The 15,732-nt window shown below is 38.9% G+C and overlaps 1 protein-coding gene across 1 annotated transcript in view; it reads left to right on the top strand.

Annotated features, from left to right (window-relative positions):
- The window catches only part of UBE2U (ubiquitin-conjugating enzyme E2U (putative)), a 103,201-nt gene that overhangs the window by 20,555 nt on the left and 66,914 nt on the right, over positions 1-15,732 (top strand). Inside the window, exons 4-5 of the mRNA XM_006862502.1 lie at positions 4,312-4,409; positions 15,595-15,715. Coding sequence (XP_006862564.1) covers positions 4,312-4,409; positions 15,595-15,715 — 219 coding nt within the window. The remainder of the gene's footprint in view (positions 1-4,311; positions 4,410-15,594; positions 15,716-15,732) is intronic.

Below are 15,732 nucleotides of genomic sequence, written 5' to 3'. Positions count from 1 at the left end.
CTCTTGAAATGGTTGAACATTAACCATTTCCTTTTGGTACAGTGACTCTGTGTATTCCTTCCATCTTCTCCTGGTGCTTTCTGCATCATTCAATAATTTGCCCAGAGAATCTCATGGATATTATCCTATCACAGACAGTGTTGTCCCTCATGAGTGATCTGGATATGTTCATTTTGACGATGAATGCAATACCATTCCTCTTCAGTTTGTCATTCCCGGCATAGTAACCATGTGGTTGTCAGATTCAAAATGGCCAGTACCAGTCCATTTCAGCTCACTAATGCCTTAGATATCGATGTCTATGCATTCCATTTCATTTTTGACAACTTCCAATTTTCCCAGATTCATAGTTCGTACATTCCATGTTCTGATTTTCAATGGATGTTTACAGGTGTTTCTCTTCATTTTGAATTATGACCCATCAGCAAATGAAGGTCTCAAGGGCTTTACTCCCATGGGTTTTACTCCATTCATGTCATCATGGTCAACTCTACTTTGAGGAGGCAGCTCTTCCCTAGTCACATTTTGAGTGTCTTCCAACCTGAGGGGCTCATTTTCCGTCACTGTATCTGACAGTGTTTCTCTGCTATTCATAAGGTTTTCAGTGATTAAGTATTCGGAAGTAGTTCATCACTCTTTCTTCCTAGTCTGTCTTAATCTGTTAGCTCATCTGAAACCTGTCCACTATTGGTGACCCTGCTGGTATTTAAAATACTGGTGACATAGCTTTCAGAATCACAACAACTCACAAACCACCACAGTATGACAAACTGACAGATGAGTGGCAGCCATTTTAGACTAGAAGTTGGTAAAAAATTTTCAATTTCTTCATCTTTGACATGAGTGGTTGGTTCATAAATTTGAATAGTATTTGCATTAACTGATGTTTCTTGTAGGCATATAGATATTATCCTGTCACTGACAGCATTGCATTTCAAGCTAGACATGTTTTATTGGAGCTTCCAAACTAAGACAGATCAATATAGACCTAGCAGTCTACTTCTGAAATGATTTACCAGTGATTACCTTATGGATGTTGTTGTGCCTTACAGTCGGTTCCGACTCATAGCGACCCTGTACAGGGTTTCCGAGGGTGTAAATCTTTACGGGAGTAGAAAGTCCTATCTTTCTCCCGTGGAACAACTGGTAGTTTCGAACTGCTGACCTTGTGGTTCGCAGCCCAATTCGTAACCACTACGCTACCAGAGCTCCTTTACCTTATGGATAGAAGCAGAATATTGTCTGATACTACTGAGGAAGAGCTGCCTCCTCAAAACAAGAGTCTACCTTAATATTATGTGAATGGAGTAATGCTTTAATTTGCTGATGTGAGGTAACTCAAAATAAGAACCTAGGAACAAACATTGAAAAGAGACAAGACTGTTTCCCCAGAACTTAAGAGAGAGAGAGAGAAAGCCTTCTTTCCCCTAGAGCCAGCACCCTAAATTCAGACTTCTAGCCTTCTAAACCATGAGAAAGTAAGTTTCTGTTGGTTAAAAGTACCCACCTGTGGTATTCTGTGATCGCAGCACTAGATAATGAAGACAGTCTTGTCTTTTGAAAACCCTTCAATTGTCTTTAGCTTAAATGATCTTTCACCAAGATTGAAGAGTTATTTTCATTTTCTTCCAATCATTTTAGTTCAATTTTTCATAATTAATTCCCTTTTTATTTCCTAAATACTGAATTAGTTTATTAACTGTGTTGGGACATAAGCCAAATGTCATTAAATGCTTCCAACCTAATATAATAGACCTGGATTCTCAGGGATTCTCAGGGGGAGTGCTGTCATCCTCAAGAGGTGGCTTCCATTTCTGGGTCTAAGTCATTTACTCTGTTACCATTTTCAGCTGTGGGAAGGGAAAGAAAGAATGAGGCAGGCAAAAACGTTTCCTTAAAAATAACCTGTTCTTGAAGTTTCACACTTCACTTCTTCTTGTGTTCCATGATTAAAAGTTAATAATATGGCTACATCTAGGAAGACAAGAGGCTGAGAAAACTTACCAGGGTAATCATGTGTTCAACTAAATTTGGGGCCAGGAAAGAGGTAGTGTTTCTTGTTATAGAGGGAAGAAATGGGAGAGAGAATGTAGACACTGGAAGACATTTGGTAATTAGTATACTTTTTTGGTACCATTTATAGATTTTTGGTTTTTTCACTACTGATTCATAATTTCACTTTTAACATAGGCACTTTAACACTTTAATATAGATGAGGATTTATTTCTAAATTCTTTTGTTATCGTGTTCTTTTTTTTGTGTGTGTGGCCTACCACACCGTTATAATTATTATCATTTTACAATGCTGTGTAATATAGTAAACCAAAGACCTTTCTTCATGTATTCTCAGTTCCTACCATTTTATTGTAAAGGCTTTCTACTGGAGTTTAAGTGTTTTTATCATTCATTAATAACATTATTTGAACACAAATAATATTCTTAATAATTGTAAGAAGAGCAAACCAATCTGTTTTGGAAGAAGTATAGCCTGAATACTCCTTAGAAGCCATGATGGAGAGACTTCGTCTCTCTAACTTTCGCCATGTTGTCCAGAGGGACTGACCACTCCCTAGAGAAGGACATCATGTTTGATAAAGTGGAGGATCAGTGAAAAAGGGGAAGACCCCCTGTCGGGGACCCGCCTCGACATTGGGGTTCAGTTCACGAGGAGAGGATACCTGACGGCGATTCATATATATCAAGAATACACAGAAAGAGACTAAGGAGACAAAGAGAGAGACAAAGAGGCACCCCAAAGCCAGGGTGGATACATCACTGATAGGCAAGCTTGGGACTACAGGCATCGTGGCCTCTGCAGGCAGCAACTCACTGCCCTGCAATCTTTACTGCATGCCTTCCAACCCGTAATGCACTGCAATCTTTACTCCATGCCTCCCAACCAGTAATGCACTGATCTTTACTCCATGCCTGCCAACCAGTAATGCACCACTATCTTTACTCTATGCCTGCCAACCAGTAATGCACACCTGGGGAGGCCCGGGCCTCTGCTTTATTCAGGGGAGGAGCTTCACACCAAGCTGGGAGGGACTTAGGCAAGGTACAGCTAACATCAGTACTTTTCCAGACATTCAGGTAACTTTACATAGTACTTCACTGGTTTGAATCCCAGGCCAGCAACTTGGATTCTCAGGCCCAATTAACATATCTATAGCCCCTGAGCTAAGGTGGGGGAAGGTGAGAGATAAAGACAAAAGCTTGGGCGGAGTCCTGCTGCTTTGGCTTCCTGAGCCAGGTCTGCAGGAGGACTCCAGAAGCCCAGGTGAATGGGCTGCACCTGGAAAAGGATTAGGGAGGATGGGTTCTTTGTCTATGGAACAAAGAACTGTGAAGTAGCTAAGACATTTTTAGTTAATCCTTTGGAGAAAGGCTTAACCTTGCAACCTTTAGTCTTGGCTTTAGGAAAATACCACATTTATCTATGGATTGTCAAAGGCTCCAGTGTATTAATTTAATATATATACCTGAATATTAATATGAAAGCAATTTGCCATTAACTGCCAGTGGCCTCATTTGTTACACTCGGCCCTAGAGGGCCTCGAACCTCTGACTAGTCTTACACAGTCTGCAACAACCCCCCATGAGATGGATACCGTAGCAACAACAATGGGTTCAAGCACAACGATTGTGAGGACAGCACCGGGCCAGGCAGTGTTTTGTTTGGTTGTGCATGGGGTCACTATGAGTTGGAATCAACTCAACGGCACCTAACACAACAACAAATATTATTAATAATAATAGCTATATTTTTTGAAGATTCGCTATCTGCTAGGCACACTCTAATACTTTATTAAGTCTTTACAGTGAGCTGTGGGTCAAGTGGTGGTGGTGTAGTTGTGTGCCATGGAATCGTTTTGAACTCATAGCAACTCTATACAGGGCTTCCATGTAAATCTTTATGGAAGTAGAATGCCTCATCTTTCTCCTGCGAAGCAGATGGGAGTTTAGAACAGCTGATCTTGACATTAGCAATGTGACTTGTAACCACTACGCTGCCAGAGCTCATGTGGGCCAAGGACTATTAGCATATCCCCATTTCACATATTATGAAACTGAGACCTAGAAAGGTCTCAACAGCAGTTGGTGGGGGAGCCAGTTCAAATCTATGTGATTTTGATACCAAAGCCTATGCTCTTAATTGCTACATTGTATTAACCTTCTGTCTTTCATATTTATTGTAAATAATTTTTCTGGCTTGTCATTTGCTTTCTAATTTTGCTTATGCTAATTTCATGTTAGTAAATTTAAAATCACAATTATATGTATCCATATAAATATATTATTTTAATACAGTCGACAGATATACTGGTCGGCCCTGTATAGATTTTTTGGATGACCCTGATCAGTGGAATTCAGACTATAAATTGAGCAGCATCTTACTTACTCTCCAGGTAAGAAGAGATCATTATAATGTTCTCATTAATACTTTTAATTACTCCAGTTACTCAAACTATAAAGAATAAAATGTACGGGCATATTTAAATGTTTAAATGGTTGTTGTTACTAGGTGCCATCGAATGGGTACAACTCATAGAGACCCTATGTACAACAAAATAAAACCTACCTAATCCTGCATCAGCCTCATCATTGTTGGTATATATTTGAGCTCCTTGTTGCAGCCTCTGTGTCAAACCATCTCATTGAAGACCTTTGTCTGTTTGCTAAACCTCTTCCAAGCATAATGTCCTTCTCCAGGGACTGATCACTCCTGATAACATGTACAAAGTACATGAGATGAAGTCTCACCATCCTCACTTCCAAAGAGCATTCTGAATGTACTTCTTCCAAGACAGATTTGTTTCTTCTTCTGGCAGTCCATGGTACTTTCAATATTTTTCACCACCACCATAATTCATAAGCATCAATTCTTATCTAGTCTTCCTTATTCAATATCCAGCTTTCACAGGCATATGAGGTGAATTAAAATACCATGGTTCAAGTCAGGTGCACCTTAGTCCTCAAAATGATACCTTTGCTCTTTAACACTTTAAAGAGATCATTTGCAGCAGATTGGTCCAATGCAGTATGTCATTTGAGTTTTTGACTGGTGCTTCCATGAATGTTGATTGTGTGTCCAAGTAAAATGAAATCCTCAACAACTTCAATATTTTCTGTATTTGTCATGGCATTGCTTATTGGTCAAGTTGGGAGGTTTTTTGTTTTCTTTAAATGATGTTGTTGTTGTTATGTGCCATCAAGTCTATTCCAACTCAGAATGACCCTGTATAGGGTTTCCAAGGAGTGACTGGTGGGTTTGAACTGCTGACCGTGAGGTTAGCAGTCCAATGCTTATATTACATCATCACACAAGGACTACTTAACACTTTTGTTGTTGTTGTTACATGCCATCCAGTCAGTTCCGACTCATAGCGATCCTGTATAGGATATCTGAGTCTGTAAATCTTGGTGGGAGCAGAAAGCCTCATCTTTCTCCCATGAAGCAACTGGTGGGTTCTAATCACTGACCTGTGGTTCATTGTTCAGTGTGTATCCTACAGAGCCACTGTGATCCATTTAAATGATTGTTGTTGTTGCTGTTGTTAAGTGCCATTGTCGATTTCAACTCATCATGACCCTGTATAAGGTTTCTAAGAAGAGGCTGGTGGGTTTGAACCGCCAACCTTGCAGTTAGCAGTACAATGCTTATACTACAGCACCACACCAGGATGCTTAGAGCAAAGGTATTTAACTCAGTAACTTTCTTTCTATATCAAGCCATAAAATATAACTTGAATCATAAAGACAGTTATTTAAAATTGAGTCATAGATAATGTTCCTCAGAATTGAAACCTTATATATTGTTTTCATAAATATTTTACCAAAGAAGAATAAAATAGTTTGAATGGTTTCAATTATAGAAATATGTTGTTGTTATTGTTAAGTGGAGTCAGTTGCAACTTATATCAACCCTGTATATGGTTTCTGAGGAGCGGCTGGTGAGCTTGAACCAGCGTTTAACACATAGCACCACACCAGAAATATGTTCTTAGTTTTCTCTTGGTTTCTAATGCTACCCCTTAATGGTTCCTAGTCATTTAAACCTTTCTTCATTTATGGATTTTGCCTTCCTCAGAGACGTGAAAAAGGAGCCCTGGTAGTATAATGGGGTACCAGCTGGGCTGCTAACTACACGGTCAGCAGTTGAAATCTACCAATTGCTTCACAGGAGAAGGATGAGGCTTTCTTCTGCTGTAAAGATTTACAGTCTCAGAAACATCATACAGGGTCACTGTGAGTCAGAATCGACTCAACAGCACACAACCACCACAAAAAGGGAGGTGCAAAGTGACAGCCACTTACAATGTCCAGCTTTATCCTTTGTTTTTCACTGTACCAGTGAACAATGAAAAGGACTTTGCCTCCCCTCACTTAGATGCCTGTTTCCAGAATGCTCTTTTCACCACTTAGGTGCACTGTTCTGGGGCGGATGCTTCATTGTTGTGCTGTCCCAGATCATAAATGAATCTCTCATCTGATAAACGATTTGAGTGGCACTCACTTTGATCACTAACATCCAGCTCAGTGATATTCTACCCATGGACCTATTTATTAATAATATCCACGATATTAAAATACTACATTTTGATTTTCTGGACCAGTTTGAGAATAAAATATTCTGGTTTAATTGAATTTTATCAATCACCTAAAATTATAAGACAAGTTCCATTTCCCCTTTCTTTATTTTGGAAAATGAATTCTCTGCTTAGTTATCTAAGCATACTGAGTAAAATAATATATTCTTTTATATATATATATTTTTTGTTGTTGTTGTGGATTGAGTGAAAGTTTACAGGGCAGATCATCAGTTTTACATTCAACAAATCATACACCTTGTTTCATTGCAATGATTATAATTCCCTCCATGTACCATCAGTTAATAGTATTTCTCTCTATTCACTTTAGCTCTTTTTAAAAAACAACAAAAAACACACTCAGGCATATATAATAATTTACATCTCCAAAGGGTACATTCTACAAGTCTGCCTCCTGGCCACCAGCTCTTAGTCTCTCTCTTCCTCAATATTTTCTTTTTAATATATTCCTCAATATATTCTTTTAAAAAGATTTAACATTCAGTTTACCCATACACTCAACAAACATATGACAGGTCTTGTTCTAGGATGGGTATATTCCAACAAAGATTTAAAGGAAATGAAGATGGTATGAAGATGAGTCCCACTCCTGTCTCTTCCATGTAATCTAGAGTCTATGACAAGAACAATAAAAGTGAAGTTTCACACATTGTAATGAGTGAAGGCAAACCAGAATGAGCTGGTGAAAACGGCATTTCCAGAATCATCTAACAAAAGATAGCCTTGGACCTCCAAGGTTAGGTTGCTTGGCTTCATATCCTGGTTCTGTCACTTCATGTCTCTGGACCCTTGGATAAGTTTCTTCATTTTGCATGCTTTAGCTTTTTCATCAATAAAGTGGACTTTTATTAGTAGCCACCTCATATGACTGTTGTGAGGATTGAAAGAATTGACATATGAAAGTACTTACAATGATGGCTGGTCCAAGAAATAAACTCACTAAAAGCTAGTTAATATCAAGATTCTTATTGCTAGTCAGTAGTGATGTAAAATGACAACAAAGTGTTGCTATTTAAATAGCTCATGCAGGGCAAGTGGATGACATGGTTGCTTTATTTTTCAAGTAAATTTATAAAATAAATATGCCTACATCACAGATTTTTAAGATAATGGGAAGGAAAAGAAAATCACTGATAAGCATAAAAACTCAAAGCTTGCTGTTATTAACATTTCCTTCTGATCTTCTTTACTGTTTTTCTGTTTAAAATCCTTCAGTGGTTCCCTCATTGTCTGCAAGATTAAGTGCAAATTCCTTAGCATGACAAATGATAATCTGCTTCTTCTCACACCTGGGCTTCCAACTCTCTCTAACCCACCATGCAACCCTCTCTTATTTATATCCTCATTCTTTTTCCCCCCCCCCCTCACATTACTAGGTTAAAGTAAAAAAGCACTTAAAAATTTGAGACTATAGAGTTTCAAAGTGTTCAGTCTTGTGCCCTGTCTGACTGGGAACCCATTTTCTCCTTCCTTCTTCACCTTAAGTCTGTCTGGCAAACAGCTGCTCACTTTGTATAAGTCTCTTCAAATGAACCCTCCACTGGGATGTCTTCCCAATATGTTTTTTTCACCAAATAGAATTGATGAGATGACTTTGTTTGGGGGTGTAGGGAGAGGCTTCCTTGCCACCTATCCAGTGACTGACACCCTAAGCAGACGCCTATCAGAGCACTATAATACTGTAATAAGGAACCCTGGTAGTGCATCTGTTAAGTGCTTAGTTACTAATAGAAATGCAGGTGATTTGAACCTACCCACAGCTCCTTGGGAGAAAGAACTGTTAATCTGCTACTGTAAGGTTATAAAGCAAAATAAAAACAAACCCCCCCAAACCAAAAACCCCCTCCGGAGCAGTTTTACTCTGTCATGAGGTCACTATGAGTTAAAATCAAGTTGGTAATACCTAACAACAATACTGTAATGCATATATTATTTTCTCATCTGTCTTCTACTATTGGACTTCAACTTACCAGAGGTCAGAAAACATATCAAATTAATCTGTGATTCCCTACCCAGCACCTATGCAGGATAGTGCAGTCATTTAGTAGGTACTGGGAATCCTGGTGGCACTGTAGGTTAGGCACTGAACTGCTAACTACTGAGTTGGCAGTTCAAACCCACCAGCCCCTTGGAAGGAGGAAGATGAGGCTTTCTGCTCCGGTAAAGGTTTATAGCCTCGGAAACCCTCTATAGGGTGACTATGAGTTAGAATCGACTGGATGTCAGTAGGTTTGGTGGTACATAGAAAGGAGCCCTGGTAACACCGTGGGATAAAAATTCAGTTGCTAAAAGAATGATTGTTGGTTCACATTTATCAGTTGTTCTACAGGAGAAAGATGTGGTTGGCTGTCTGCTCACATAAAGATTGAGTCTTGGAACCCTAAGGAGCAGTACTATTCTGTCCTCTACGGTTGCTTTGAGTTGGAATCAACTCAATGGCATTGAGTTTTGGTTTTGGATTGGTGATATGATACATAAAGAAGCGCTGGCAGTGCAGTGGGTTAAGCATTAGGCTGCTCATCACAAGGTCATTCATTCAAACCTGCCAGCCACTCTACAGGAGAAAGATGAGGCTGTGCGCTCCTGTAAAGAAGTATAGTTTATGAAACCATAAGGATCAGTTCTACTCTGCTTTAGCATCCATTTGAGTTGGAATCAACTTGATGGCAGTGGGTAGATGATATATAAAGGAGTCCTTGTGGTGCAGTGGTTAAGTGCTCAACTGTTAACCCAAAGGTCAGCAGTTCAAAACTACTAGATGCTCTGCAGGAAAAAGAAGTGAATGTCTGCATCTATACAGATTTCAACCTTGGAAACTCCATGAGGCAGTTCTACTCTGTTCTAGGGTCACTGCGTTGACACAGAATCAACTCTATGACAGAGGTTTTGGTTTGGTGATAAGCTACCAGGAGTTGAATCTGACTTAAATAATGAATAAATAACTGAACTTAAACTTTTTACATTGTTGAGGTTACGGTATGTATATTGTTGTTAAGTGCTGACTCATAGCAACCTGTATAGGGTACCTGAGGAGCAGCAGATGAGTTTGAACTACAGACCTTGCAATTCAAACTGACCTTGTGGTTCTGTGTCTCATCCTGCAGCACCATACCAGGACAAATACTATAATAGATAAAATTCTAAAAATATCTTCCCAAGGTTCCTGTGCCCCCTCTTTATGATTCTTCACTCAAATGTTAATCTAGGTTTACTCCACAAAGTCTTTGTAGATGGAAATAGGTTACTAAACAACTGAACTTAAACTAGGGAGATGATCTGGATTGTCCACCTGTGCTGAAATAATAGTTGAGCCCATAAGCAAAGAAGGAAAACAGAAGAGTTTGTCTGAAAAATACAGTGGAAGAGCCAGAAAGCATGTGGTGATGGGAAGTCAAAGACGCTACACATGAGCAGGATTCATTTTGATGGTGCTGGATCAGAGATGTAGGGAGCTACATGCAAAGACTAGAGAGTGATGTCTAGGACATTGACTGTCAGCAAAGAAATGAGGACCATCATTTTATAGCACCAAGGAACTGAATTTATCCTGCAATCTGAATGGCTTTGGAAGCAAGATTTTTCCTAGTGCCTTCAAATAGGCACCCAGACAGCTAACACTTTGATTTTGGTCTTGTAAAACCGACCTAGGTCAGATAAACCAGCCCAACAACCCTGAAGTTCTTTCCTACAGAAAAGTGAAATAGTAAATTTGTGGTTTTTATGCTGCTAATTTTTGACAATTTGTTTAAAAAAACAATGGAATATTATTAGATACCAAATTAATCAATTGACAATCTGGAAGGATATTAAAATATGTCTAAATCTCACGGAGCACCACACAGAGGCCTGATGTGGCTTTGTAGAATAAGTGCTCAACCACAAGATCAGTGGTTCAAACCCACCTGACACTCCTCGGAAACCCTATACAGGGTCATTATGAATTGGAATCAACTCAACAGTACTTAATAACAAACAACAATAAACATCAAAAATACAATTATTTAACCATGGCCTAGAAATGGTCTCATGTTAAAATGTAAGGTTTGATTTATTTTTGTAATCTATGTACTCATTTGTCATTTTGTCATACTTTGGTGGCTTATGTATTTCTGTGATCTGGAAGCTATGCCACGAGTTTTTTTAAATACCAGCAGGGTCACCCACAGTGGACAGTGTTCAGCTGAGCTTCCAGTCTAAGGCAGACTTGGAAGAAGGAGAGACAGACTAATTCTGAATATTTAGTCACTAGAAACCTTATGAAGACTAGTGGAACACTGTCAGATAGCACCAGAATATTGAATATTGAAACATGATGAAGAGCACCAGAATATTGTAAGACACACTGCCCAAAAATGGTCCCCTCAGGTTGGAAGGCACTCAAAACATGACTGGGGAAGAGCTGCCTCCTCAAAGTAGAGTTGACAGTGATGATGCAAATGGAGTAAAACCTTCAGGACCTTCTTTTGCTGATGGGGCACAATTCAAAATGAGGAGAAACAGCTGTAAACATCCATGAATAATTAGAACATAGAATGTACAAAGTATGAATCTAGGAAAATTGGAAGTTGTCAAAAAATGAAACGGAACTCATAAACATCTATATTCTTAGCATTAGTCAGTTAAAATGGACTGGTATTGGCCATTTTGAATCTGATAATCACATGGTTTACTATGCTAGAAATGGCAAATTGAGAAAGAATGGCATTGCGGTCATCAACAAAAAGATCATTTCAAAATCCATCTTGAAGTATCTTTGTGATAGGATAAGATCCATATGCTTACAAGGAAGACCAGTTCATACAACTATTATTCAAATTTACACACATAACACTAAAGCCAGTGATGATGAAATTGAAATTTCTTACCAACTTCTTCAATCTGAATTTGATCAAACGTGCAATCAAGATGTATTGATAATTACTGGTGATTGGAATGCAGAGGTTGGAAACAAAGAAGGATCAGTGGTTGGAAAATATGACCTTGGTGATAGAAACAGTGCTGGAGATTGCAGGACAGAATTTTGCAAGACCAATGGCTTATTCATGGCAAATGCCTTTTTTATACTAACAGAATTGACAATTATAAACACGGACCTCAACAGATGGAATATGCAGAAATCAGACTGACTACATCTGAGGAAAAACAGTGGAAAAGTTCCATATCATCAGGCAAAACAGGACCATGCCTGACCTGAAGCAGACCATCAACTTCTCATATACAAGGTCATACTGAAGCTGAAGAAAACTAAAACAAGTCCACGAGAATCAATATATGACCTCAAACATATCCCACCTGAATTTAGAGATCATCTGAAGAACAGATTTGATGCATTAGACACTAAAACCAAAGACCAGAAGAGTTGTGGGATGACAAGAACATCATATGGGAAGAAACCAAAAGGTCATTAAGAAGACAAGAAAGAAGGAAAACACCAAAAGAAGAGACTCTGAAACTTGCTCTCTAGTGTAAAACTGCTAAAACAAATGGAAGAAATGAGAAGGTAAAAGAACTGAACAGGAATTTTCAAAAGGCAGCTCAAGTCCAAGTCAAATATTATAATGAAATATGCAAAGCCTTGGAGTTAGAAAACCGAAAGGGAAGAACACACTCAGAATTTCTCAGGCTGAAAGAATTGAAAAAGTTCAAGCTTCGCTTTGCAATACTGAAGACTTCTATGGGCAAAATGGAGTCCTGGTTTGGCCCTGTGGATTTATGCACTGAACTGCAGAGTAGGTTTGAAGAGCAAGGTCGGCAGTTCAACATCACCATCCGCTCCTTGGAAACCCTATACAGGGTTGCTATGGATTGGAACCAACTTGACGGCACTTAACAACAACAGAAGCAATGGGCAAAATATTAAATGATGCAGAAAGCATGAAAAGAAGATAGAAGGAATACACACAGTCACTGTGCCAAAAAAGAAATGGTCGGTGTTCAACCATTTCAAGAGGTATCATATTATCAAGAGGCAATGATACTGAAAGAAGTCCATGGTGCACTGAAGGCATTGGCAAAGAATAAGTAAATCTCCAGGAATTGATGGAATACAAATTGAAATCTTTAAACAAACAGATGTAGCACAGAAGGCACTCACTCATCTATGCCAAGCACTATGGAAGACAGCTACCTGGCCAATGGATTGAAAGAGATCCATATTTTGCTCATTCCAAAGATATATGTGCCAATGGAATGCAGAAATCATGGGACAATATCATTAACTTGCAACAAAGTAATATTTTACTAAAGATAATTCAAAAAATGGCTGTAGCAGTACATTGACAAGGAACTGCCAAAGGTTCAGGTCAGATTCAGACAGAGTAAGAGGATTTCATTGCTGACGTAAGATGGGTCTTGACTGAAAGAAAGAATATCAGAAAGATGTTTAACTGTATTTTATTGACTATGCAAAGGCTTTCAATTGTATGGATCATGGCAAGCTATGGACAGCATTGCAGAGAATGAGTATTCTGTAACATTGTGCTAATGAGGAACCTGTACATAAACCAAGAGGCAGTCATTCAAGCAGAACAAGGGGATACTGAATGGTTTCAATTCAGGAAAGGTGTGTGCTAGGGTTGTATCCTTTCACCATAATCTATCAATGATGAGCAAATAATCCCAGAAGCTGGATTGTTTGAAAAAGAATGTGACATTAGTATTGGAGGAAGACTCATTAATAACCTGTGATATTCAGTGATATACAGATGATACAATCTTGCTTGCTGAAAGAGAAGAGGAATTAAAATATTTACTGACGAAGATCAAAGACCACAGCCTTCAGTATGGGTTGCACCTCAATGTAAAGAAAACAAAAATCCTCATGACAAATGGAGAAAAGACTGAAGTTGCCAGAGACTACATTTTGCTTGGATCTATCATCAACGTGCATGGAAGCAGCAGCCAAGAAATCAATGTATTGCATTAGACAAATCTGCCACATAAGACCTCTTTAAAGTGTTCAAGAGCAAAGATGTGAATTTGAGGACTAAGCTGCACCTGACCCAAACCATGGTATTTTCAATAGCCTCATATTCATGTGAAAGTTAGACAGTGAACAAAGAAGACAGTACAAGAATTAATGCATTTGAGTTATGGTGTTGGAGAAGAATATTAAAAGTACCATGGACAGCCAGAAGAACAAACAAATCTGTGTTAAAAGTACAGCCAGAATGCTCCATAGGAGAATGGATGGCCAGACTTCATCTCTTATACTTTGGACATAGTTTTAGGAGGGACCAGTTCCTGGAGAATGACATCATACTTGATAAAGTGGAAGATCAGCAAAAAAGAGGAAGATCCCAACAAGATGGATTGGCACAGTGCAGCAACAATGGGATTGAGTGTAGTAATGATTTGAGGTTGACATAGGGTGGGGCAGTGTTTTGTTCTGTTGGGAATAAGGCCATTATGAGTCAGTACCAACTTGATGACACCTAGCGACAACCTAACAATATGTACTGGAAATGTTTTAATTTTTCCTAACGTTTACTTCCCTTTGCATATAAATAATTTTTAAATTATGTGGTACAGGAAGGAGTAAGTTCAAGTAAGGAAGTTGTAGCTTGTTTAGACCCTAATGTTAGGGTCATGAATATATATAATGAGAGATATCATTGCTGATGTCCGGTGGATCTTGGCTGAAAGCAGAGAATATCAGAAAGATGTTTACCTATGCTTTATTGACTATGCAAAGGCTTTCGATTGTGTGGATCATGACAAGCTATGGACAACGTTGAGAAGTATGAGTATTCCAGAAAACTTAATTTACTTCTGAGGAATCTGTACCTGGACCAAGAAGCAGTTGTTCGAACAAAGCATGGGAACACCGAATGTTTTAAAATTGGGAAAGGTGTACGACAAGGTTGTGTTCTTTCACCATATTTATTCAACCTGTATGCTGAGCAAATAATACAAGAAGCTGGGTTCTATGAAGAAAACATGGCATCAGGATTGGAGGAAGACTCATTAACAACCTGCGATATGCAGATGATAAAACCTTACTTGCTGAAAGTGAAGAGGACTTGAAACATTTACTGATGAAGATCAAAGACCACAGCCGTCGATATGGATTACATTTCAATGTCAGGAAAACAAAAATCCTCACCACTGGACCAGTAAACAACATTCTTATCAATGGAGAAAAGATTGAAGTTGTCAAGGACTCCATTCTTCTTGGATCAACTATCAACACTCGTGGAAGCAGCAGTCAAGATATCAGATGATGTATTGCATTGGGCAAATCTGCTGCACAGGAACTTTTTAAAGTATTGAAGAGCAGAGATGTCAGCTTGAGGACTAAGGTGCACCTGACCCAGGCCATGGTGTTTTCAATAGCCTCATATGGATGCGAAAGCTGGACAGTGAATAAGGAAGATCGTAGAAGAATTGATGCCTTTGAATTGTGGTGTTGGAGGAGAATACTAAAAGTGCCATGGACTGCCAAAAGAACCAATAGATATGTTTTGGAAGAATGCAGCCAGAGTGCTCCTTGGAGGCTAAGATGGATAAACTTCGTCTCTCATACTTTGGACATATTGTCCAGAGGGAACAGTCACTGGAGAAGGATGTCATGCTGGGTAAGGTGGAGGGTCAGAGAAAAAGAGGAAGACCCCCAACGAGATGGATCGGCCAGGTGGCATCATTGATAGCATCAAGTGTGGCAGCGGTAGTAAGGTTGGCCCAGGATTGGACATTGTTTCATTCTGCTGTGCATGGGGTCTCTATGAGTCGGTTCTGACTCAATGGAACCTGACAACAACAACAACAACAACAACAACAAATATATATGTAGTAAAACCCAGATAGACCAAGAGTTTCTTGAGGGTAGAGACCATGTTGCCTTATTTATATTGTTATCAATCCCTGGGTATATTGTTGGCATTTAATTAATACTGGTTCCAAATTGTGTGTATTGGTTTGTTTGTTTTTTTGGCTAAGAAAAACACTAACTTTCAAAACTATTCACTGTTATGCATTTCTATAGGTTATGCTCTCGAATCCAGTACTAGAAAATCCCGTGAATTTGGAAGCAGCCCAAATGTTGATTGCCAGTAAATCTGAGTACCAGATGGCAGTTGTAAACCTTTTCAACTCACCATTACAGTGTAAGAAGTGTATCTTT

This window comes from Chrysochloris asiatica, unplaced genomic scaffold (assembly GCF_000296735.1).
Source record: "Chrysochloris asiatica unplaced genomic scaffold, ChrAsi1.0 scaffold00048, whole genome shotgun sequence".
NCBI lineage: Eukaryota > Metazoa > Chordata > Mammalia > Afrosoricida > Chrysochloridae > Chrysochloris > Chrysochloris asiatica.
This window is presented reverse-complemented; position numbering and strand designations above follow the sequence as displayed.